The following is a 24,871-nucleotide window of genomic DNA, read 5'->3' as shown; positions in this document are numbered from 1 at the left end:
GTAGTATTTGATTCCCGACCCGATGCACTTCATAAACAGTGCTGCAAAATACACTTCTTTTGCCGGCAAGTAATGTAACGGTCTTTTATGTTCCTTTCATTATGTTCATATACATTTTTGTACATTTTGTAGATGCTGTGGCTTCACTCTGCAATGCAATTATTGTCAAGTTCACCAATATTCATGAAATTAGTTAAGCAAAATGAAGTTTCAGTATGAAAACGTTTTAATTCTTTCCAAATTGACAAACTGGCATCCCACAATATAGTGTTGCAAAACAACGGACGGGCCCAGCTGATCCGCTTATCGCCAAAATGTTATTAAATAAGCTGCCCAGGATAACACAGCTGCTCGCTAGGGATCCCAAGGATCAGCGAGGCATTTGGGGCTATGTGGCTGTTGCCTTCAACCAGGTGGACGCGGAACGGCTCTCAAAAGTGGGTGCCAACCGTCTGTGCGCCGAATGGATTATTAAAAACGGAGGCGGAGTGCGATTTGTGGAGGCTCCCTCCAGGCTGTGGAAGGATTACAACTCGTTGCCTGGAGAAAACACAAAGTTCTCCATCAAAGTGGTGGACGCGTCAAATTCGTCAATCATGAAAATAGGACTGGAGCACCTGAAGGACTGCAGGAATATCGACACAGTCATATTCCACAATTGCAAGCACTTGGAGAACGAGGGTTTGGAGGGACTGCATCACATCAGCAGCTCCCTGCAGCGACTCCAGGTCTCCGGTTGTTATAACATCACAGATTCCGGCCTTGCTGTGATCGGTGAGCTAAAGAATCTGCGACAACTGCTCATATTTGACATGATTTTCGTAAAGAACATGGAGGCCGTAGCCGCCAGTCTGAAGAAACAGCTTCCCAGCTGCGATATCAAGGCTACCAAAATGGGCATTACTCTGAAGACCAAAGAGTAATGCCCACCAGATGATGAACTTATTGGTTTGGTCCAATGTTGTCAATAAAACCTTTTGCAGTGTTGAGAAAAGCTTGAAAGCTGAGGCTTGCACACTGGGAAAAAATTGGCAATGTGTTCTTTTATTTTAATAGTTATAAGCGCTCAAATAGAATGTTATACAATTAAAAACTCTCCTTCATCTCATAAATATATTTATTGAAACATGATGTATTATATTTTTTATTTATCGATTCATAAGTGTATTTGCTTATATTACAAACGGTCCATGACCAACACTGCCATATCAGCATTTTCCGTTGCCCCAATACGGTCTTGCTATCTTTGGAAAAAGTGAATAAGGACAATATGTGAAAATTGCAATAAAATGACGAAAATAAAGAATCTGCTGAGTTTTGTGACCCAGTCACGGGCCATATCGCACACCAATCCCAGGGAACAAATACTTAACTGCCTGACCTACGGGCTTCTGGTGATTGTGGCCCTCTGCGCGGGTTTCCTGCTGTGGGATCTCTCAAGCAGCCCGCGAGATGGATTCTTCCACGGGAAAAGGGACTCGCAGACGCTGATCCTCGACCTGGAGCACATCCAGGAGGTCGCCGTAAATGCTGAGGCCGAACAGCGGGCGCGGAATGTCAACTGCACCTTCTGGGACTGCCTGAACATCTACAAATGCGAGCACGACCGCCTTAAGGTCTACATCTATCCGCTGCAGGAGTTTGTTGACGAACAGAGCTACAAAACGGCCACCACCCTGTCCAGCGAGTACTTCCAGATACTGGAGGCGGTGCTCAAGAGTCGCTACTACACCTCCAATCCGAACGAGGCGTGCCTCTTTCTGCCCAGCTTGGATCTGCTGAACCAGAATGTCTTTGACAAGCACTTGGCGGGCGCTGCCTTGGCTTCCTTAGACTTCTGGGATCGTGGAGCCAACCACATCATCTTTAACATGCTGCCCGGCGGAGCTCCATCCTATAACCCTGTGCTGGACGTAAATACGGATAATGCCATCATTTTTGGCGGTGGCTTTGACTCTTGGTCTTATCGGCCGGGCTTTGATGTCGCCATTCCTGTGTGGAGTCCACGCTTGGTGCGACAACATGCACATGCGACGGCCCAGAGGAAGTTTCTATTGGTAGTAGCCCAGCTGAACATACTTCCGCGCTTTCTAAGGACTCTGAGGGAAATATCTCTGGCCAACAGCGAGCAGTTGCTTCTTTTGGGAGCCTGCGAGAGCTTGGATCTCAAAATGCGCTGCCCTTTGTCGCAGCACCACAAATCGCTGGAGTATCCTCGGCTGCTGTCTCGCGGTAAATTTTGCCTGCTAGGTCGCAGTCTTCGCATGGGTCAACCCGATCTGGTGGAGATTATGTCTCAGCACTGTATTCCCGTTATTGCCGTGGACAACTATGTGCTACCCTTTGAAGATGTGATTGATTGGTCTCTGGCCTCCGTTCGTATACGCGAAAACGAACTGCATTCCGTAATGCAAAAGCTAAAAGCAATATCGAGTGTTAAGATAGTTGAAATGCAGAAGCAAGTGCAGTGGTTGTTTTCCAAGTACTTCAAGGATCTGAAAACTGTGACACTAACTGCTCTTGAGGTGCTGGAGAGTCGGATCTTTCCTCTACGAGCCCGAAGCAGTCGCCAGTGGAATACCATTGACACCAACGCCCGTTCCACTTTCAATCCCCTTTTCCTTCCCTCGCTGGCACCAAAGTCACAGGGCTTCACCGCCGTCATCCTTACCTACGATCGCGTGGAGAGTCTCTTCCTGCTGATTCAGAAGCTTGCTGTGGTGCCATCATTGCAAAGCATTTTGGTGATTTGGAATAATCAGAAAAAGTCTCCTCCACACCGTGAGTTAATCAAAAGTCCTTTATCGCAATATTAGTAATAATCCCTTATATTCATTTAATAGTATCCACCTTTCCATCTATATCGAAGCCCTTGAAAATTCGGCAAACCAAAGAGAACAAGCTATCCAATCGTTTTTATCCATATCCCGAAATCGAAACGGAAGCTATTTTAACCATAGACGACGACATCATAATGCTGACCACTGATGAGTTGGATTTTGGGTAAATATAAGCGGTAATTGAAGATCTTTCACGGCTAATCTCTTTTCTTTTATAGATATGAAGTTTGGCGAGAGTTTCCCGATCACATTGTGGGCTTTCCCAGTCGAATTCATGTTTGGGAAAATGTTACAATGCGCTGGCACTACGAATCGGAGTGGACGAATCAGATATCAATGGTTCTGACAGGTGCTGCTTTCCATCACAAATACTGGAGTCACATGTACACACATGCCATGCCAGGGGATATTAAGGATTGGGTGGATGAGCACATGAACTGCGAAGACATTGCCATGAACTTTTTGGTGGCCAACATCACCAACAATCCTCCCATCAAGGTTACCCCTCGAAAGAAGTTTAAGTGCCCGGAGTGCACCAATACGGAAATGCTTTCCGCCGATCTGAATCACATGCGGGAACGTTCGGCTTGCATTGATCGCTTCTCCAAAATCTACGGCCGCATGCCACTCCGTACGGTGGAGTTCAGAGCGGACCCTGTGTTGTTCAGGGACAATTTCCCGGACAAGTTGAAGCGCTACAATGACATTGGCAGCTTATAAGGATCCTAAACGTTGAGTAGAACATTCCAGAGGAACCTATGCAGATATACCAAAGACTTGTGGGGATAGCGCTCAACTCTAATGGAAATCTAATGTTGGAGTGGATTATAGCATAGCAATACCAGAGGCCAAATTATCTGGATCTCGCTTAGAATATTAATTTTGTCATTTAGATGTGATGGAGATAACTAATGGAGGCAGGTCCGGTTTTATTTTTGACTTCTCATTGGTACTCATTAATCCATGTGAATAGTTTCCATATACTTTAGAACAATTAATTGATTTACCGTCCGTTCTTTGGACTTATTATTAGTTATTATTATAGTTATAGGTCGTCTTGTTGGCAGCTTAAATGTAGACTTAATTTTGATTTTAAATCAATAATTTCAAAAACTGAAACTGGCCTGTAAATACAAATTTAAATACCAATATCGTAGAAAAAATAATTTTATTAGATGGATTGCTTCAAGCTGGAAACTGAAATCTCTTGCATTAACTAAATGGTAACTATTAAGGTGCGCTGTAAGGTTTTGAATCGGATAAATGCTAATATCATTAACATGGTGGCTCTGATCTTAGGTTTCAGGCTTCTTTAATTGATGCCAAATACTCTTTGTAACGCTGTTCCTGCTGCTGTTGGAGCTTCTGCAGCTTCTTGACCTGTCCTTTGCTGACTTCTTTGCCCTCCTTGTCGTGAGTGGGAAGGCCCTACAAACAGTATTAAAATGTTTACTGATTTCTGATTTAAGTGGTTTAATAAAACTCACGTTTTCGTCGAATGCTGAGTACTTTTCGGTTTCGCCAATGAACATTTCCTTGGGATTCACACGTCGCTGGGCTTCTTTGGCCGCAGCAGCCTCCGCAGCCGCCTGCTTCTTGCGCTCCTTTTCAGCTGCCTTCTCCGCTTCGGCGGCCAGCTTAGCCTCCCGTTCTTTTAAAAGTGAGTCGCGGTCGACCAGCTTCACGGCATACTTTCCACCATCCTTGTCCTCCAGCCGCACACCCAAATTTGGCAGCACATTGTCGCGTAGATCATCGCAGAGCTTCAGGATGTCGAAGGCCTTCAGGGTTTTGGCTTGCTCCCGCACCAAGTTACGGAATTCAGCTAGCGATTGAACGTAAGGCAAAACCGTAGTCTCTAAATCCGCGCCGGCAGCTTGTGCTCCCGAGCCACCAGTGACGGGGAACCCAATGCCACCGCGAGGACCAGATATTGCGCCAAACACATGCAACAGATCCGTAATATATGTGGCCACGTTTCGGAGAAGCAGACTGTTGAGTCTAGTCTTATTGTCGCGAATGTAGACATTAGACGCGGATACCAGCTCACGAATGGCGTCAAGGGCGCTGCGCGTATCAATGTTGTCTGAATAGATAGAGCAACATTATAAACTTATATAAATGTATATCCATTTTCTGAATACTCACCACACAAAGCAGCATGTACTTGGACCTGTGAATTGGAGAATTTCTTCTGCAACGCGGCCTCAACTTCTGTCCAGGCATCAAACTGCCGGCGGGGTTCTTCGGACAGCACATGCCGCGTCAGATCCTTGACATTCAGGAAGAACTCCTGCAACAAACAAAGGCTAGGTCAAAAACATAAATAAACTCAACTCTACTCTATCTTACATTGAGGAACTTTTCGTATTGGGTGGCCATTTCCATGGTGTTTTCTGAGTAGTCAAGAGTATCCTTCCACGAGTGCAGCAGGAACGCCAGTCGCAGCTGGGTGGCGGAGTGCTTCTTCAGAGCCTCCTGGATAGTGACAAAGTTCTTCAGCGACTTGGACATCTTGCAGCCAGCGATGGTTAGGTGACCCGTGTGCAGGAAGTACTTAACCCACTCCGCCTCGTTGAAAGCGGCCTCCGATTGGGCCAGCTCGTTGTCGTGATGGGGGAACTTTAAGTCCACGCCGCCGGTGTGTATATCAAACGTGGGCCCAAAGATATCCGAGGCCATGGCCGAGCACTCGATGTGCCAGCCTGGACGACCCTTGCCCCAAGGGCTATCCCACCAGGGTTCGCCGGCTTTGCTTGCCTTCCACAAGGCAAAGTCATTGGCAGAACGCTTCTCGGAAAGCCGATCCTCTGCGACGGACAGATCGCCTTCTCCTTCTTGGAGGGACTTGGTATCGCCATATGCTTCTGGCACCAACTTAGCATAATGATGCTTTTCCCTCTTGTCAAAGCCATTTACATCGAAGTAAACGGAGTTGTTGGCTGCATAGGCCAAGCCGTTGTCGATAATCTTTTGAATGAAGGTGACGATTTGTGGCACATACTCCGAAACCCGAGTTAAAACATCTGGCGGGAGAATCTGTAAGGAATGAACTTAGCAAATGATTCATTTTTGTTAGTACTGCAATGACTCACATTCAGCGATTTCATGTCGTTGTGGAACTGGTCTTCCCAGTAGCGTGGCAGTGCCTCAAATACTGCATTATCATTGATCTGGGCGCCCTTTAGGGAGTCCAACCAGTCGGAGATTGGGTCCTTGGCTTCGTTTAGGTAGAGCAGCCGCTTCTCGGAGATATCATGCTCCTCGCCCTTGCCAACTGCCTTGGTCAGGGCCTCCACAGCATCGTTCATCCGCTGCAGGGTCTTGTCGAGCATAATCTTCTTATCGGGATCTGTATTCTTGGCGCATGTATCCTGAAACCGTTGCAGCACCTCCTTTTGCTGACCCAGCAGCTCATCCAGGGGCAGCTTCTCCGCCTCAACAGCGTACGCCTCGAAGAGATGATTCTGCCGCGCACGCCTTATGATCTTATCGTCGATGTCCGTAATGTTCATCACATAGTGGATGTTGTAGCCAAAGTAGTCGGACAGAATGCGCCGCAGAATGTCGAAGGAAATGTAAGACCTGTGTAGTACGTATGGGGAAGATAAGATTATATGCCCTAATGCTGATGTGGCGTCCAACCCACCTGGCATGCCCCATGTGGGAGGCATCGTAGACGGTGGGTCCGCAGCTATACCACGTTACATTATTCCCGTCCAGCGGCACGAAGTCCTCCTTCTGCCGCGTGAGGCTGTTAAACAGCTTCAGTTTCGGCCGATCCGCCGCCTTGGGAGCTTGCCACGCCGGTTGCCCACGTTTCGACATTATCTTTTCGTTCTATATCTGCGCACGTATAAACAGTCAGTCGCTTCTGCACTTGCAAATGCGGCAAAGTTTCATCAGCTTGTGAGCAACAGCTGGCTGTCGGCAGGTGGCAGCGCCGCAGGGAGTTGCCACACTGACTTGGTATTGCACGGGTTTCTAACGGTTTTTATTTTTAAAAAACAAAAAATGAACTTTTAAGGAAAGTACTTTTATTGCAATACGTTTTCGATCTTATTGAAACATTTCTGCATATCTGTTTGGTAATCTGCTTGAGAATAAGTAAATGTAACACATTGTTGCACATTGGATTTTTAAAGATTTAATAAACTAACACAATCCTATGTCTTTCTATTTCCCGCTCTTTTTTTTGGAACCTCCTCCTGTTGCTTTTTGAGTGCGACCCAACTGCATTTCCTTTAACTTGGCATCGAGACGCTTTTTCGCATTCTTCACATCCTCCTCCTGCCTTATGGTTTTCGCCGGCTTGGGATGCAGGAACTTTTTGCGCTCGTCCCGCTTGATCTCCTCGCCACATCCGTGCACCTCTGGCAGTCCGTGCTTGAAGCAGAATCTCTTCTTGCAATGCTGGCAGTCCTGGCCCATCAGGCTGGTTTTGGTCTTGCACCGCGGATAGTCGCAAAGGTTATCCACTTCCTTGACGGCAGTCAGCACATCGTCCAGCTTGAGATCCACTACCTGGCTGGGAATCCGCTCCAGCAGCTCCAATGTGTTGTTTGTCCCATAGTCAACTCTTTTTCCTGGTTTTGCGGGCGGGAACAGGGGAGCATCTTCAGTTTTCGACGATGTAGAGGGCTTATTTGGATCGTCTGCAAAACAACTATTTCATTAATGGCTAAAACTCATGCCTTTTTTGCAATAGTTCGGACCTGCCATTGAAAAATCTCGCAAAATCGCCTAATACTTATGATGTTTTGCTAATTTCGTTAAATTTACATTTGAGTCTAGAGATGAAAGTTGGCAGACGTAAACAGCTGACTGTTAATCGATAGATCGATTGAATTCAAGCAGTGCTGGCAGGAGGTTATTTTCAAAAGTTAATTTGTTGTTAATTTTTTGACAACTTAATGTTGTATAGAAATAGCTTATGAATGTTTTCTATTTTAATACCATCAAAAAAAAGAATGAAACACCCCACAGATTAAATACTTCAGTAATGTTATTGTCGATTTATCTAAATTTTACACACAGGTCAATAAACGTTCTTAAGCTAAACATTATTTAACCAATCTTCGACGGCCTTTAAAAGTGCGTAATTTTTGTAAACTATTTACTTCAATGTGGAACATTCATTTCCGGTGTATAATATGTGTATATCGATCTAAAAGCCGCGTATAAACGTTTAGTAATTGCATTTGGTGTTAGTTTGATTTAAATGCCAATGGTGCAGACATCTGTGATCCAGCTTTGGGGTTCCTAAATCGCATGCCCAATATATGTACATAGCTAGTCGTTGTACGTATCTATCCAGCGGGTAATTTGCTACGATTACAATTTGTTGTCACAAGGGCAGGCAGCGTTGGATCCTGACCCGGTGATCGCGGCATGGATCGCCTTGGCCACATACTCAATGTTGCCCGTATTCAGGCCACACATGTTGATGCGACCCGTCTTCAGCAGATAAATGTGGTACTGGTCGATCAGCACGCGTACCTGGCTCTCGTTGAGACCGGTGTAGGAGAACATGCCGATCTGGTTGACAATGTGATCCCAGGTGCCGGGTGTTCCCAAGGCCACCAGCTTGTCCCGCAGTGCGGCACGCATCTCGCGGATGCGGCTCGACATTGACTGGATGGAGGCCATCCACTCCTTGCGCAGCTCCGGTGTGTTAAGGACCTTGGAAACGATGCGAGCGCCGTACGCGGGCGGGTTCGAGTACTGACCACGAATGAGCAGCGTCAGTTGAGAGTGAACCGCTGCCTTGGTAGCGCCATTCTTCTGCACCACCGTCAGGTTGCCGGCACGTTCGCAGTAGAGGCCAAAGTTCTTGGCGAACGACTGGCAGGTGAAGAGCTCAAAGCCTCGCTGAACGAAGTACCTAACGGCCCAGGCATCGCGATCAGGATCACCGCTGGCAAAGCCTTGGTAAGCTGAGTCGAACAGCGGGAACAACTTCTTCTTCTCCAGCAGATCGGCCAGCTCGATCCACTGCTCCTGGGTGGGATCAATGCCGGTGGGATTGTGGGCACAGGCGTGCAGAATAATCACAGCACCGGGCGGAGCCTCGTTCAGATCGGCAACCATGTTCTTGAAGTCCAATTGGCGCTTATTTTGGTCCCAGTAGCGGTACGATTTCAGGGTCGTGAAGCCGGCATCGCAAAAGATCTTGTGGTGATTCTCCCATGTAGGGTTCGAGTAGTACACAACATTGCGATTCAGTTGTGTGTGCAGGAAATCGGCGGCAATACGCAGGGCACCTGTGCCCGAAATGGTCTGCACTCCAAAAGCCTACAAGAAAAATTTAGTTTAATAAAAGAGTAAATAGTTTCAAGTTGAGCTCTAGCTTACGCGATTCTCCTTGATGGCTGGGGAATCAGCACCCAGAACCAATTCCGTGGCCGCACTGGTGAAGGTATCGAGTCCTGCCAAACCAAATCACTCTTTTGTTGATTTACAACAATGATAAGCTTGCATTTACTCACCAGTCACTGGCAAATACTCGTGGTTAACGGCCTCATCGCTGGCAATGCAGATTTCCGTCTTGCGCACCACAGGCAAAACCCAGGGAACTCCAGCATCTGTTCTGTAAGCTGTGAACGAAAGAAGCCAAAGATCTAATGAGTAAGATTTTAGGGGAATACATGGTGGTCAAAATGCTGAAATCCATACCATATTCAGGTCTTATCTGAGTGCTCTTAACAAGCCTAATCAATCGGCAAAGCTATAGGCCATTTGATAGTGTTCCCATGCTTCGTTTCTAGGCCAATTTATTTATTTATTGGCGCAACTGAAAAACACTGGTGTCGGGTTATTCGAAACCAATTGACTGAATTGCTCTTGTAATGTTTATACTCTTGCAGCATTGTAAAAAAAGCGAAAGCGTGATAAACAAGTCATGGCGACAAAAAATTTACGGAAATGAGAAGGATAAACATGTATCCATTCATTTGTTCCAGTTAATATTACATCCCGATCGGATGTAAGTTTAGTTTAAAGCATTAGCTTTGTATTTCAGGTGATTTTTGGATTGAATATATTATTAATTCCAGATCTACTAAAATACAAAAAGTCGAATAAATTGTGATAATCATTTACACGAGCAAGGGTTAATGACTCTTGGCTTGCGAACAAAACAAAAATACAATAATCAGCCAGTCTGCTGGTGGGAATTGTTATTCAAATTATGCAATAACATCCATAAATATCGAAAAGGTGAAGTGGCCGCCGTCGAAATCAACAAATATTGCTCTTGGACGACCCGCCGGCAACATTGTTGTTGTCGTTCCTTTAGATTGCCGCTGTTTGGATGAATTGGAGGCAATGGGGATGGATGTGGTGTACCTGACCAGAGCACCAAGCGCAAGTGGCTTATCATCTTCCGCCTCACAAATAAATGGGCAATACATAAATGCGGTGTTAGCTGACGTCAGAAAGAAATTTGAACGGAGAAGAAAGTCGCAATACAAATTCTCTACTAAGGAAATTGGACTTTAAAAATACTGAGATTTTAGCTAGTAATTTATACAAACAATACTTTTTTTAAATCATTTAGAATGACCAGTTTACCAGTTGAAACAAAAGGGTATGTGTAAAACACGTAACTAAGTAATAAACAAATACGTCGCAATATTTCACTAGATAGAGTATTTGACTTATTTACACACACAAAATCCACAATTGGTTGTAAGCCAACTAATTAGAAAGCGAAAAGGATGGAAAAATCTGTGCAATTCATATGCCACAATGACTTCCAAATGACCTCCAGCGAAGGGGTCTGTTGGGTGGCAGCGGAAACGGGCGCTCCAGAGGGGCGGCGGGTGGCGAATTGCAAGGGCGAACCAACTGGCAAACTGGCAAATGATAGCAAATTGAGCCGCACACAAATACAGCCGGTTAAGTAATACACACACTGCTGCACATACATATGCACATGCATATATGTATGTACTTCATCCTGGGGGGAAAAATATAAATTATCACTTACCGCCCACAGACAAATTGACCTTGCTGGGATTGCTGTCGTCCTTAAAGGCTTGTGTCAGGGCGAAAACCTCGATGGCGGGTCCTTTTGGAACGTCGGCGTAGATGGACATCGCGGATAGCTTGGAAAACGAGACCAAACGGAGCGACAATAACAAATAAATTAATTTGGAATAGTGTCGGCAGACGGCCAAAAGTAGTGTGGCTGCACTTGTCTGAAACAATTTGGCCCACAAAAAGCTCAGTCGATTAAATTAATCAAAATTATCGATATTTAAACTAAATACTGCCAGAAATTATGGAGTAAACATAACGAAAATTGCGATTTTTAGTAATCACTGAACTTTTTTTTATGCATTCTGTTTCGGCATTTCGTTGCTAAAACTTTTACTGGCTTCGAAAAGGTATCCTTACCTGGACTTTCTGTAAAATAACGGGAATAACAAATCGTTTTAAGATAAACATTTTTTTCCGTTTTTGCAGAAAATTTAGAAGTATAAATCTCAGGAGAATGTAAATTAACAAATAACTCAAAACGAAAATTTCAAAACCCATTTAAACAATGTAAAGAAACCCATTTAAATGTTTTATTTATTTTCTTTATTGCCCCGGATGATTTCCTTAGTTGCTAAACAATTAGTTGGGTTTATTTTTAGCCAAATATCGACGTAAAAATATATTTGATTGCTCGCAGTCTTTATGTCGGTCTCAATTTCCGTTTCAATTAGGCTAGCATTCGATTGAGATTTAACAAATAAAAAAACAAACCCGAGGACTGATTGGTGCTGTTTTGGTTCAAAATAGTTTTGCTGTAATATTCACTAATTGCTGAGGGTGCACATATTTCTCCAATTTGTTATACATCTAGCTAAAGCTATGATTAAAATTATGTTCTGTGTAAAACTAAGGCGTTATGATAAAACTGATTAAATAATAGACTATGCACTTATACAATGGCCCGGTGCTTATCTATATTTACAATTCATATTAAATACCCTAATATAAATATCCAAACTGCATGTACTACGCATTCGATGCCTGAGATAATCTATTTACATTATCCGATCTGAGGGAGCACTTCTTCGAATGCGAGTCTGCTTAAAGAAACTCTTGCTAATTTTGATTTAGTCTAAAATACCAGAGCTAGACCTATCTACGACTACGTGTGTGAAGCAAAGTGTCGTGGGTATCCTAGCCCTCTGACGTTTACAAGTAAAATGATCTGTGTAATGTTATGACTTGGTGTGGAGTGAAAGCCTGTGTGAGTGATTCTTTGTATATATATCTACAAATCGATGTGGCGTGCTTGAACGTTGGCATGGTGGTACTTCCTTCCTTCCGATCCTTCCCAATAGGAACATGAACATCGGGGATTTGTCGGCCCAACTGAGCCGTTCCCGAAGGCTTTCAGTTTGATCCGATGCGGGATGTGCGTGGTGCGAGTGACCGTAAATTAAATTAAAGATGGTTTTCAGTCAGTATCAGTTCACCCGGCATGCCATCGGAGCTCTGAGTGCGCAGCAAAACCTCGACGATCGGCTGGTATTAGGCAATCTGTCCGCGCTCATCCCGCTGCTGTTGCGGAGCCGTGACATCTAAAAGGTACAATAAAGACACAGCCATTAGAACCTTGTTACCCCACGTGAAGCACACAGAAAGCCATGAAGAACAGGGTATGGTTAGGGTCAAGATTAGTAAAAACGCAACTATGGAACGCACGCAGAACAGAATGGGTTAACGAAATTTTGAGCATTCCACCTACCGGGAAGTGGGCCAAAACCTAATCATTTGGTGCTGGACACCTATACACATTTCATATTTAAGCTATCACGTGCGTTCGCGCAGGGCGATGTCAGTGCACAGGACCAGGCAGTCCGAGTTGAAGGACTCGACGTCCTTTTGCCCGCTGGCCAAGGCGACTGGCGATCGAACCGCACGCGCTCCCTGGTCGCCTGGCAATATCGGAAACGGAAAACAGTTGAGCCAAAGAGTGGCAAATACGACACCTTCTGATTAAACAGTAGCCATTCTAACAATTAAGATCGTAAAAGAGGGCTAAAATCTTCTTTATATACAGTTTCGTTGAAAGCCTAGTTATTAAACATTTGTTTTCAAGCTAATTTACTCATTGTTCCGGTTACTTTTTAATCAGAAAGTTAATAGATAGATGAAATAGGGGCATTTAGAGCTCAATCCAATCCAACCCATTGTGCTTACCTTGCAGTCCTCGCGTGGCGTTGTACTTGTCTTTGATGATGAAGCAGGCGGTGAATATGAAGAAGATGCCGCCCAGCACCTCCACAAAACTGGTGGAGAAGAGCGCATATTGCAGTCCCTCGAACTGCTCCACATCAGAGTACTGAAAGCAAACCGGTAGATGTTAGTCAAAGATATCTCTAACTTTTAACGATTGCACCTACTTCCTGAGAAGCTGCTGAGCGCGCTGTTTCCATCAAACTGGTGGTGGCTTCCGTGATCGCCTGGGTGGCATTGCTGAGCGCGGATCCCGCCACTTGGGACATGCTCTGCAGTTCGGTGGTCAGTCCAGAGTCGCTGGGGTTATCGTGCAGGTGCTTCATGATGGCCTCGGAGATCTGTGCATGGGAATGATTATTTGGTTACTCCGATACTCCAATCTGAGGTATAGAAATCCTTTGAGTACTTACCGCGCCCACCAGATACGGACTGCCGGCATCGCCAAGTGCGTGTGAGATGAGGATTTGGAAGGCTTCGGCTGTAGAACGTCGTGTGGGCACCACCACGTACTGTATAACAAAAATAGAGAGGTTACTTGGGTCTTTTCTTGAATTCTAGCGCTAAAGTGCAACAGTAACAACGAAAAGCAAATCAAATAATGAAAGCAAAAGCCACAACCGATTCTTAAGCTACGACTATCGATTAAACCAGCTATCGGAGCAGGTGGAGATACATTCTGTGAGCGACCAGGTGTAAAGCCCTTATAGTTGCGCTCCAGAAAGTATTCTACATCGCAACCGCAATTAAAATAATTGATTAACAACAAATAAAAAAAAAATGGGATTAAAGCGATTATGCATGTGCAGGTGTGTGCGTGTGTGTGTGCCAACAGCAGATTCAAATTAGCCAAAAGCTCGCCAAAGATGGAGCCACTCAAGAATTTTGGGAGCAAACAAAGAACAGGTTTCCAAAAGAAAAGCCACATTAGCATTGCGTTCTCAGGTTGGAGTCTAACCACGTGGGAACAGTTGGCGAGCCGGGCTGGGAACACTGTGAGAGCACTCTGCTTAGCGAGGGTGGATCAGTAAATGAGCTGATATTTAAATTGAATCTGTGGCAATTTGTTGTCTGCTAAACTGTTGTTGGCCACATTAAGTTTTTACTGTTATAACTACGGGTGATGCGATGCGTGTGTATTAGGCAGCGTGTTTTTTTGTGTGGGTGTGTGTGATCTCATTAATGCAAAAAAGCGAGAAAAAAATTACGCAAAACACCTCTGATATTACAGCAGTTCCCATTTACTGTAGCTGATCTTGCGGAGCTGCAGACACAATAGCAACGAAAGTACCCAGATAATGGCAATCTCTAATCACGGTTTCCTTATCGCGAAGGCCCAATTAATATAACGCCACCAAGGTGGGCCGATCGCCCCAACGTTTTTCGGGGTTAGATAATCGGGTAAGTTGGCTGGCAAGCGAAATGCGATTGCTTATTTCTGTCACGGAATCGTTTGCAATGGCAAAATGGCAAAATGGTCACAAAAAATAGAGGAACCAAGTGCGTGGTCAAAAAGCAATGCATTAAGGGGGCGTGAGTTGTGGTACTATATATATCTACACGTATTTGTACAATAGACTGCCTGCTCTGACGTACTGCCAAATTTAGAACAGCCCCTCGTACGTACGAGATACTACGTACGTATCTTTCGAAAGGAATTATGTCCACGGGTTTCCATATCCACTATCTAGTCGTCAGCAGCTTATATATGTGGATATCGTACTCATTCATGGGATACCTTCCAGCTACTTACAGGGATTACCTAACTTTCAGTATCTTGAGACACCTTCCCAATTGAATGGGGTCATTTTATCAATCTGGGCTACCTAATCAGTTGTTGAGGTTTTTTAATGACATAAGCAGGGTACCAACCTCATTTGCTCTAGAATTCATTTAAATGTGCTGTTCATCTTTAAGTTTATGATTTGTTTATACTTTTTCAAGTTTACTCCAAAATCCCGTCTAAATGCGATAATACAAATATATGATTCACTTGACTCTACACTGATACGGCTTTTTAATTTCCTTATCAGTTATCACTGGCTTATCTCCGTGAATCCGACAAACGTGACCACCCCAAAGATAACCCCGAAATTAAATGTGCCAGACAAGGGAATGTAATATAAATACGAGAATTTCGACACTTGGTCTCGTGAAATGGGGCTGAATATGAAGTGCGGGTTGGTTTTCCACTGCAATTTGGGGAAGTGCGTTGGTTTAACAAGGTTATACGACCTCCACTGGGGGTTGAGTGCTGGAATATTTGCACATTGCAAGTGTTTTCGGGGGTTGGACACTCCCTTAACCCCCAAGAAAATGGAGCAGGAGAGGGATGAAAGCTAGATTGATAAGATGAAAACTCTACGTTGATTACATTTACAAAAAGCAATAAGGCGAAATAAATTGGTATTATCTCGGGGGATTAATGATAATGTACGGGCCTTCGGAACTTAAAGACGTGTAACTGCCTTAAAGTTCTTCGGTTTACTGAACTCAAAACCGCACCCAAAAATCATGAAACAACCACAAAATGGAGTATCAGATGACCACCACCAGTAAAAGATGCGGGCAAAGACAACATACATAATTCAAGTAAATAAAGTTAAGGCAATTGTAAGTAGGCAAGCTGTGTGTGTGTGTGTGTGTGTGTTGTTGTTGTTGTGCCGAGTGTGTTATAACAGTAAAAAGTTAATGGCTAAAACTAAGGTTTTCTATGTGTAGTTACGTAGTTACGATACTCAAACAATACGTGGGTGCAAATTTACAAAAGCATTAGATTCCGGGACTCAATGTGTCTCCCGTTTTGAGGAACTTGGCTTACCAGCAGTATGTCCGCAACAATTGCCCAATTCAAATTTAAAGCTAACTGCCCGAAAAATATGAGTGCATAGGTGCCAGCCGAATTGCTGTTCACCAGGAGGCAGGCGCCCGTCAGCAGCGGCGCACTCACGAGCAGCCCAAAGGCGCAGATCACCGGATCCGCCGTGGGATAACGCTTCACCAGGTACTGGGACAGGAACGAGCCCAGTGGCACGCCCAGCAGGCCCGCCAACATGGTGATGACTCCAAAGTTGAACGCAACACTAAGGGCGGGGTTTGGAATTTTGGGGTACATTCGGTTAGTTATGCCAAAGCTTGAGAACCCGATATACACTAGAACATCGTTATCCATCTCATGGAGTTCTTAATCCTCGTGAATGGATAACAACGCTTTCGTGCATGTTCGGGGCATTAACAATTAAACGAGCGAGGGGTGTTAGGGCAAGTTTTTGGGGTCTAAAGTAGAGCTCCTTTTCAAGAATTCAACAAATTCAACGTGGAGTGCTTTCAATAATCAGCTGGCTGGCTTTTAGCATTTGATTCCCGCGCTTTCATTGATGCTGCTGCTGCTGCAGATGCTTCTCGTTTCTGACTGCAAGCCATCTTACCAGTAGGATGTCGGCTACAATGGACCAGCACAGGTTCAGTGCCACCTGGGCGACGAAAACGAAGAAAAAGCAGAGGCTCTCGCTCGTCTGCGGCACCACGAGTGCAGCAAATACCATCGGAGCTGAGATGAAGAGTCCAACCGCACAGATGTACGGGTCACAGTTCTCGTAGCGACCCCTCAGTCGCTGGGCCAGAAAGGAGCCCAACGGAACTCCGATGAGTCCAGCCAGCATGGCCACCAGACCAAACTTGTACGAGATGCTTGACGACGGATCGGAAATCATTGTAAGGCGCACAGCTCGATATTCGGGGTTTTTTTTGGGGGGTCGGTGTCTAAAGAGTGGGCACAAGCCCCATTTTCACGAGCAAATAGTTGTACAGAAATTCAAGGCATTAAATGACGAGTTTTATAGATAAACATCGTGAAAATGGGGCTTTTGGTTACCAGGGGGTGCACACTTACTCGTCCTGGACAATGTCCTCGTTGCCGGGCTGCATCTTCATGCCTAGATAGATAAAGGAAGGTCCCCACCAGGCCAGAGCTCCGGCCACGAAGGCAACGCACGTGAATCCAGCCGTGGAGAGCATGAAGGAACGATTCTTGACCAGGGCCTTGATGTCCTGCTTGTAGGTGGTGGCCTCCAGGTTGTGCGATCCCTCGCTGTGACCCCGCACCGGATCCTTGATGAGTAAGATGAGCAGAACGGCCACAATGCCCAGAATGGGTGTGACCCTCAGGGCCCAGCGCCAATCGTTGGCCAGGTGCGCGGTCTTAGATCCCACAATGTACCTACGTTTGGAGAACAAAAACAAAGGGGCAATTGATAAGACCGATCCTGATGAATGGTGATAGCTTGGACAACCGCGTTGCATTGGCGGCCAATTAGACGTTGCATAAATTCCAATCGACCCGACCAATTGACCCAGCACTCTAATTGAATTAGAGCCTTCAATTGTCGGCAATCCAAAAATAAATCAATTTCAATTTACAAAAGTAAGGAGTCACGTGTCTCTTCTCACGCTTCACCAGTGAGAATTGACTGATTATCATCCGTCCTCAAACTTTGGCCCGCATCGCCTGTTGCCAGCGCATGATAAGGCGCAAACAAAGTCGGATCCGTAGACGGATGATAAGAGCCGATCCTCCCGGACTGTTGATCATTGACCTGGACATTGGCCGACAATCTCGAGCGGAACACTCACCCCAGACCGGATCCCACGGGTATGGCAAAGTAGAACAGTGCCAGCATCTTGGAGCGCATGTCGTGCACGAACAGATCCGAGATGATCGTCGGTGCGATGGTGCTGTACGAGGCCTCACCGATCCCGACCAGCGCCCTGAAGGCGATGAACCATCCAAACTGCTTCATGAACGACCCCAGCAGGGTGGTGGTGCTCCACAGACCCACGCCCACCGCCATTATCCAGGGGCGAGAATAGCGATCGCCCAGATATCCGAAGATGGGGGCGCACACCATGTACGAGATAACGAATACGGTCTGGAGAAGTCCGGCACTGTCATTTCCGATGTCGAAATCTGATCGGACATCTGTGAGGACTCCTGAAAGATGAAAGGATAAAGTGGGTTAGATCCATTTCGAAATGTAAATTTTAGAAAAGTAACTGGGGAGATATAAATAGACTTATATTTTTATGTGCTACTCTGTTATTGGTACTATGTATTGGAAATTCGCGTGATGTGTGATATGCTACATGGCACATTGTACATATCAGCCCATCGCCAGCGGGAGTTGTTAATTGCCAAACTAAATAAATCGTTAATACAAGTCTGCTATGTTTGAGTGTTTTACGTAAGCCCCAAATTGTTCAGTTTAGGGAGGAGATGTTTCTATAATTAGCACTCCCCATCCATGGGAGCCCCACTATGACAGGGAGAAAATTCCGGAATGTAGCGTGTGTTTTTATGGGTCATCATATTTTACCCAAAGAGCCATTAATTAACCCATCGATATCTATTAAACAGCAGCCTACATATACATACATATATGGAAAGATAGGAGAAACTCTAATTGATCAAAGTTAATACAACGCCCACTTTTTGTTACCTTTGCAGTGCTAATATCTGCAATCGATAAGCAAGGGTGTGACAATCTGTTGGATCTCAATGTCATTATTTATCTTAAAATAACATTGGCAATGCAATACTGTTTATAGTCTAGAAATAGTAATTACTGATAAGATCAACAACTTTTTATCAGCTGAAGATAATATGTTTCCAATTGATAATAATCGAAGTGTTGATCAATATAATCGTGCTACTTATTGCGTAGCTACGATAACCAATGTATCGATCTGTTGCATCGTCATGCAAATCTGTGTCATGATTTGAATATCGATCGTCGCAATCACCTTCGCACACATTTTCTTTCAGGTGTGTGTGTGTGTGTATTTCCTGAAAGTCTCGTCTTCAACTTTTCGACGTTTAAAAATTCATTAACAAACGGATGTGCAACTAGCGAATTAATGGCTAAACGACCTTCGTCAATAACTGTTGGCCGATCTAACGCTACTTCCTGCATTCTACATGCAGCTCAAACAACGAAAACCGCTATTAAGCTCCGTATTTCTATGCGTCTCTCTTCGTACATTGGCCTTTGCGGAATAGCCAAAAAAGAGCCAAAAGAAATACATACATATAATGAAATAACTACTTAAAGTGCTTGAGTACCCAAAAATAAACAACGGCCCACAAAAATCAAGTGGGCGAGGGGAGAGAGAGAGTGGGGAAGGAAGAGAGAGAATGTCTGAGATCAGAAGCCGGCAAATGCGGCAGCAACAACAATGACACACAAAAAGCTCAACAAGTTGTGCCCCCAAAAGAGAGCGGGAGAGAGAGCGCGAGAGAGAGCCGAAGCTCCACGAACCCCCGCGAAACGAAGCGAAACGTGGCACGAAGCAGACAAGTTGCAGTGAATCAGCCTTTGCTTTTTAATTATTTCATTTTCTGGGTCTTTTCGCTCATTTCGCTTTGAGAAATTTATCGTACGATGTTTTTCGACCAATCAGCGTGTTTGTTTGCCTTGCCTAGTGACGTAACGGTTGGGGGACGCCACGCGATAAGTGTGTGCGTGTGGGTGTCAGTGTATGTACTGCATTGCGATTGCGGGCTGAGGGAGACTGGCGGAGAGAGGTGGAGCGGGGGTACAGTGGGCCTGGTCTGGGTGAGGCATTCCTTGTACATATGTATTTAAATATGTTCGTATGTATGTATGTCATATTGATATCTCGTATACTCAACGGGTAATCACGCTACGCGCAAGGAATTCCGACTGTTTATGGGCACTTCTTGGCCAAAAACAAAAAATAATTAAAGTCACTATGAATCCGTGTGTAGGTACCTCCTCCTCCCCTCTCCCATTTTTGCCCACATTTCCCAAGTTTCGTCAACGTATTTATTTTTTAGTATTTATATCATTTTTAGCCGGCTGTCGCATTTTTAGAACCTGTTTATCTCTCTTGCCGAATTCTCCCTTTTTGGCCTGTTCTCTCTTGTGCTCAATAAATGTGACAGTGCGTTTCGCAATGGTAGGTTTTATTACAAAAAATCACTGATGCTGGCCAAAGTCGAACTTTCTGGAAGCCAGACAATATCAAGTGGAAGTTACTGTAAGACTTTAAAATGAAATGTTTCCCCATCTCAAAATGATACCTATATACTTAAAATGTGTTCATATAAATGGTCGAAATACGTGTTTCTTTGCGATTTCACCGAAGCTAGCACTAAAGGAACGCACCGTACTGTGGCCAGAGAAATCTGGAGAACATTGATCCGTTTAAAAAGCCAATACTCATAACCAGGCAACTGCAGAAGCCACAACAACAAAGCCGGGACTCTCATTACCATGAATGAAAAAAGTTGTTTGCGACCGAAAGTGACTGTTCTCAGTCACTCTCCCCCTCTCTTCCTGCACCTCAGCTATTCATCTCCCTTCCCCCCTTCTGTGGCGTCTGATGACGTCGGCCTTGAAAAATCGCGCGACATGCAGCGTAAGCTTTAAAATCGTACGATGAATAAACGAATATCTGACAGATATTTCGGCCGAATACCATATAATTAAAAACCACTGAGGCTGTGGCTTTCGCTCGGAATGCATTTGAATGCTTAGCGGAGCACTTGAATTGTGTTTAGAGAAAAACTTTCTTTCTTTTCGGTGGGCCAGGTGGAAATCAATTGTGAAAGCGGCGGCGCCCATAGAAAAGTGTTCCATCCACCGAGTTCCGAGTTCCAGACATTCCCTACCCCAACTTTTTCTACTATTCTTCGGACATACATGTATTTTTGTGTTTTTGTTTGTTGGTTTTTTGTTTGCATTTGCCTTTCGTTAATTCAATTTGTTGTGCACTGCACTTTGCGTAGGTCGTTGACACAAATATACATATGTATAAACGTATGTTATATGCAGAATAGAACCATTGACGTTAAACAAATGCATTTGTTACATCCGCACGTTTTGTGTAACTTAAAGAACTCGCCTTTTAAACTATTCAAATTTGAGGCAGACGTAAGTAAACTATTCATAAGTTGGCACCACATTTAGCAATTCGATTTGGATAAATGCTTTTGCAATTGAATTGATTCAGTAATGTCGGAGTGAATGATTTTACTCCGTTGGTTAACTTGCCCAAGAAATTGAAGCTTATTTTCCAAGGGTATTGACAATTTCGGTGTGCCAAGGCTGCATATTTTATATTTTCTTTTCATTGTTATTTCTTTCGTCAACTGGGATGGCAACAAAATGGAAAGTTTTTATGTATCTTTGGCAAAAAAAAAAACATTTAAAGCGAAAATTAAAACCGAACACAGTGACTTGAAGTTTAAACAAATGCCAAATATGCAAAACAATCGTCGAAAATATGAGAAAAAGTAAAAGTGCGATTGCAAAAGATTTGAAAATAACCAAAACAGATCTATGTTTTGTATCTACATACAAAATGCCACAGAAATCTCTATAGGATCAATTGACATAGACAATTATTGGGATCTCTTGCTTTGGATGGGGGCCAAGAAAATTACGTCGGAAGCACAGCAGAACGGAATCTTGGTCTATATATCTCAGTCCACATATCTGTTGACCAAAATAAATGCCAGTTCTTGGCCCGATCAAAGTTCGCTGTCGGTGCAGAATTTGACGGAAATTTACTGTCAACAACAGAATAGCCCCGCACGGATCACGATCATGAATGAAGGGGGCCCCCAATGTTTTGACCAAACGAGGTGGTTATAAAATATCACACCGCTATCGTCAGTCGGTGCTAAAAAGCCATGCAAAATTCAGCAAAGTCGGAGGTCGAAGCCAAAGGCCGAGACGCACTTAAAATTATAATTAAATGCACTCAATTAGGTTGGCCAGACATCAGCTGACATGTACATTTGTATGTATGATTGCAGTGCAAACGTGGCAAAACTCTTCGTTTTCGCAGTAAATGCCAAAGGGCTGGCCAATCAGAGCAGTCAGAAGCAAAACAAATAATGGCCAAGTAATCTAATCACTGCAAAGTGGCCAAAAACTCCACGTGCACAGCAGCTGTAATCCAATGCAATTTATTGTGCAGCGGTTCTGGTTTCAGCCACTTCTTGATAAGGCCCAAAAGTCAGGGCATCAACGGGGGATGGTGGTGTTGCTGATGATAATAACAATGCTACTGGAAAAATGGCGAAACAAAAACCATGAACGACTTGACCATTGTTTATTTTAGTTTTCTATTTCACCTTGCGCTCGCAGAATTCTCAAAATAAACAGAAACACATGTTTTTTCCATCAATTAGACGCCCATGGATATTAGTAAAACATCCGAGTGAAAGAGCGATATATAATTGAATATAATATGTGAACAGAGATTTTGTCGGTTTGGTATGTAAGTGCTATCGCCCTTTGGAATGAATAATCCCGCTTCCTGTCTGCTCAAAAAGTCGTATGATGTTCTTAGTCACTATCCGCTGCTTTCAAAAGCTTATGATTTGATTTGCAGCCGAAAATGGGTGTAAGATCGATTTCGAATTGCCGCTGAAGCAATTAACTGATAAGTAATAGCCAGTGATTTATAATTGCAAATTAATTGCAAGTGCACATACAGTACAAGATAAAGATACATTATCACATGGCCTTGAATGGAAAAGTTGTGCTGACTCGGAAAGAACTTGCTGTTCAGGTTCACAGCGACTGTGAAATTGGAAAATTATAGTTGTTATATACAATTATTTAGAAATGCAAATTAAACGGTGGGCTGTGTTTGGCTTGTATAATCAGTAATAACTTGTTTTGCCATGTAACTTGAACAAGTTTCAAGTTCCATTCAATTTACACATTGTTTTGTATAACTGACTGAGATAGCCCGCCAGCCAAACAGAAAATGCAATCGGGACTCTCGTTTTCCAGACAAGAGTATACAGGGAAAAGAACAACAAAAAGCAACAAGTGTCCAATGAATAGCCGCCCGCATAGTGCAAGCTCATGAATTAAGATCCATTTCCTTCGCTAATGTTTCCAATAATAAACACTAATGATGTGGGCAGTGTGTCCGTCCTGCACTTATGGGCTGAAACATGAGATTACCCTGTAATTGTCACGCGGGCGGGCACAATCGCGGGAATCGCCGATCACAATTACCCCCGTGCTAAGCTCGCCCAGGCAGCAGGTCAGGTGCCATAGCCGAACTACTCACTCCACTTTATCGCACCTGAGTGCTAGAAATAATATACATATGTATAAGGTTTTAGGCGAAATTTACTTTGATTGATTACCACCAGCACACAGTGGAAATATCCCGAGTTCGGTGCAAAAAGAAAAGTGATCCATATATCAGAGAAACGATCCATATTATCAGCGCATTCGCGAATGATAAATGTTTGAATATATTTGGATCGCATGATTCACTTGTAAGTGACTAATCATTCACTAATCAAATTCTCTCGCAGGCAATCTTATGATACATTTTGTAAACAATGGAGCTCGCATGGTCAACGATGAGGTGTAAATTTCTAGTGACTAGGTATTGTATTATTGTGTATTAGCGACTTTTAATTTATAACATTATAATTTGTTCACGAGTTTTTGGGCAATTTAAATGGTTTCATGACAACAAAATAAAAGTGTGATTTACAAAAAAGCGCTTTGAGTTGTTGTTATTTACTTTTAAAGGAATGGAAAAATTGATAAGCAAGCACAAATTTGTTTTGCCTGATAAATAAATAAATACATGCTATGTATACATATGTACATAGCATAATTGTGGACATAATTTAAATATTTTGGGCTGCCTGATCTATAATCTCAGCAATCTTCTTCAAAAGTGTCAACAAATGTTCCTATCTGTGCAACCCAAGTGCTTGATCCCGAAACGCATAGAAAGGAAACCTATGGGAGTCCAAAGAAGGATCCTCGACTCACCTGCGATCGTGAAGCGATCCATGTAGTTGATGAGGTTGACGAAGCAGAGAACGGTGACGGTGAACCACTGCGATCTGCCCACGCTGGAGAGTCGCGAGGGGACGGCGGCGGAGGGTGGCATGCCCGGGATGTGGTGGTGCTCGCCCAGTGAGTGGTGGTGGTGGTGATGCGGACGCAGGCGGTGGCGCTCCTCCTCCATGCTGTCCGTATCCGAGGGCATTAATTGTTGTGACGAGTAGGTCGTAGGCAGTCCGAGCGGCGAGAGATTGGCCACATCCTCTCGACTGCCGCCCTCCTCGGAGGAGCTGCTCCCACTGCTTCCGCTGCTCTGGATCATCGCCGGATTGTCCATGGCGGCCGCCGTTGGGAGCGGTTGGTAGGATTGCTTCTGGTGTTTCTGCGACATTCACCCGATCGGTACTCTCTCTCTCTTTCTCTCTTCTTTCGGTATGAAATTCGCAGCAGGCGGACAACGCGGCAAAAGTTATTTGCACACGCTTTTTGCTCACGCACACTGTGAAATGGAACTCGCGATGAAAGCGGTTCAAAAGCGAATGCAAAAGAATTTGCTTGGGCTGTTGGCACACCTACGCGCTTCTCTTTAATAACACTCTTGCCGATATATGGCCAATTCGATTGTCTACCAGGAGACACTTCCTCTAATCGCGGTTGTGCTTTAAAAATAACCAATGCAATTGCAGTGCTTCTCGCTGATTTAGTTTCTTGTTTCTTCCGCGACGCGAACGATATTGGCTTTCCAATTGGAGTCAGTGCAATAAGTGTGGCCGTCCGGCGACCGCTAATATATACCTTCCAATTGGGGATGGGAATATCGATGATACTATCGATAAGTCAAGTATCGATTTTAATCGTATAGTTCTGTTTAACGATATAAAGGAATTTTAAATATAATTTTGTTATTATTTCTTGTTCATTAATCTTTTATATAATATA

At 44.2% G+C, this 24,871-nt stretch overlaps 6 protein-coding genes across 7 annotated transcripts; 2 read left to right on the top strand and 4 right to left on the bottom strand.

Annotated features, from left to right (window-relative positions):
• The first annotated feature begins 140 nt into the window (after positions 1-140).
• Positions 141-1,130, top strand: LOC6548925 (ATP synthase subunit s, mitochondrial). Its single transcript, XM_001975376.3, has one exon. It carries the CDS (start codon positions 315-317, stop codon positions 921-923), a length of 609 nt encoding a protein of 202 aa, XP_001975412.1. The 5' UTR covers positions 141-314; the 3' UTR covers positions 924-1,130.
• Positions 1,131-1,205: 75 nt separating this feature from the next.
• On the top strand, positions 1,206-3,966 carry LOC6548926 (exostosin-2). The gene is made up of 3 exons (XM_001975377.3): positions 1,206-2,781; positions 2,844-3,003; positions 3,059-3,966. Exons 1-3 carry the CDS (start codon positions 1,290-1,292, stop codon positions 3,558-3,560), a joined length of 2,154 nt encoding a protein of 717 aa, XP_001975413.1. The 5' UTR covers positions 1,206-1,289; the 3' UTR covers positions 3,561-3,966.
• Positions 3,967-3,989: 23 nt separating this feature from the next.
• Positions 3,990-6,779, bottom strand: LOC6548927 (cysteine--tRNA ligase, cytoplasmic). Its single transcript, XM_001975378.3, has 6 exons — positions 6,490-6,779; positions 5,936-6,425; positions 5,193-5,879; positions 4,989-5,133; positions 4,328-4,926; positions 3,990-4,268 (listed from the first exon to the last, which is right to left on the bottom strand). The coding sequence occupies exons 1-6, from the start codon at positions 6,666-6,668 to the stop codon at positions 4,143-4,145; spliced, it is 2,226 nt and encodes a 741-aa protein (XP_001975414.1). The 5' UTR covers positions 6,669-6,779; the 3' UTR covers positions 3,990-4,142.
• Positions 6,780-6,934: 155 nt separating this feature from the next.
• Positions 6,935-7,675, bottom strand: LOC6548928 (DNA-binding protein SMUBP-2). The gene is made up of 2 exons (XM_001975379.3): positions 7,556-7,675; positions 6,935-7,495 (listed from the first exon to the last, which is right to left on the bottom strand). Exons 1-2 carry the CDS (start codon positions 7,560-7,562, stop codon positions 7,017-7,019), a joined length of 486 nt encoding a protein of 161 aa, XP_001975415.1. The 5' UTR covers positions 7,563-7,675; the 3' UTR covers positions 6,935-7,016.
• A 152-nt stretch (positions 7,676-7,827) lies between these two features.
• On the bottom strand, positions 7,828-11,063 carry LOC6548929 (probable aspartate aminotransferase, cytoplasmic). Its single transcript, XM_001975380.3, has 4 exons — positions 10,831-11,063; positions 9,329-9,436; positions 9,195-9,268; positions 7,828-9,134 (listed from the first exon to the last, which is right to left on the bottom strand). The coding sequence occupies exons 1-4, from the start codon at positions 10,937-10,939 to the stop codon at positions 8,175-8,177; spliced, it is 1,251 nt and encodes a 416-aa protein (XP_001975416.2). The 5' UTR covers positions 10,940-11,063; the 3' UTR covers positions 7,828-8,174.
• Positions 11,064-11,409: 346 nt separating this feature from the next.
• On the bottom strand, positions 11,410-24,738 carry LOC6548851 (protein spinster). Of its 2 annotated transcripts, none has more exons than XM_001975381.3 (8): positions 23,918-24,738; positions 17,712-18,069; positions 16,972-17,298; positions 16,508-16,769; positions 13,493-13,591; positions 13,247-13,420; positions 13,044-13,185; positions 11,410-12,421 (listed from the first exon to the last, which is right to left on the bottom strand). In XM_001975381.3, the coding sequence occupies exons 1-8, from the start codon at positions 24,321-24,323 to the stop codon at positions 12,372-12,374; spliced, it is 1,818 nt and encodes a 605-aa protein (XP_001975417.1). In that variant the 5' UTR covers positions 24,324-24,738; the 3' UTR covers positions 11,410-12,371. The 2 variants fall into 2 exon arrangements, with proteins under 2 accessions (XP_001975417.1, XP_015011706.1); XM_015156220.2 differs by lacking the exon at positions 16,508-16,769 and adding an exon at positions 15,901-16,162.
• Between the last annotated feature and the right edge of the window lie 133 nt (positions 24,739-24,871).

The sequence above is a fragment of the Drosophila erecta genome, unplaced genomic scaffold (genome assembly GCF_003286155.1).
Source record: "Drosophila erecta strain 14021-0224.00,06,07 unplaced genomic scaffold, DereRS2 tig00000092-arrow-pilon, whole genome shotgun sequence".
Lineage (NCBI taxonomy): Eukaryota > Metazoa > Arthropoda > Insecta > Diptera > Drosophilidae > Drosophila > Drosophila erecta.
This window is presented reverse-complemented; position numbering and strand designations above follow the sequence as displayed.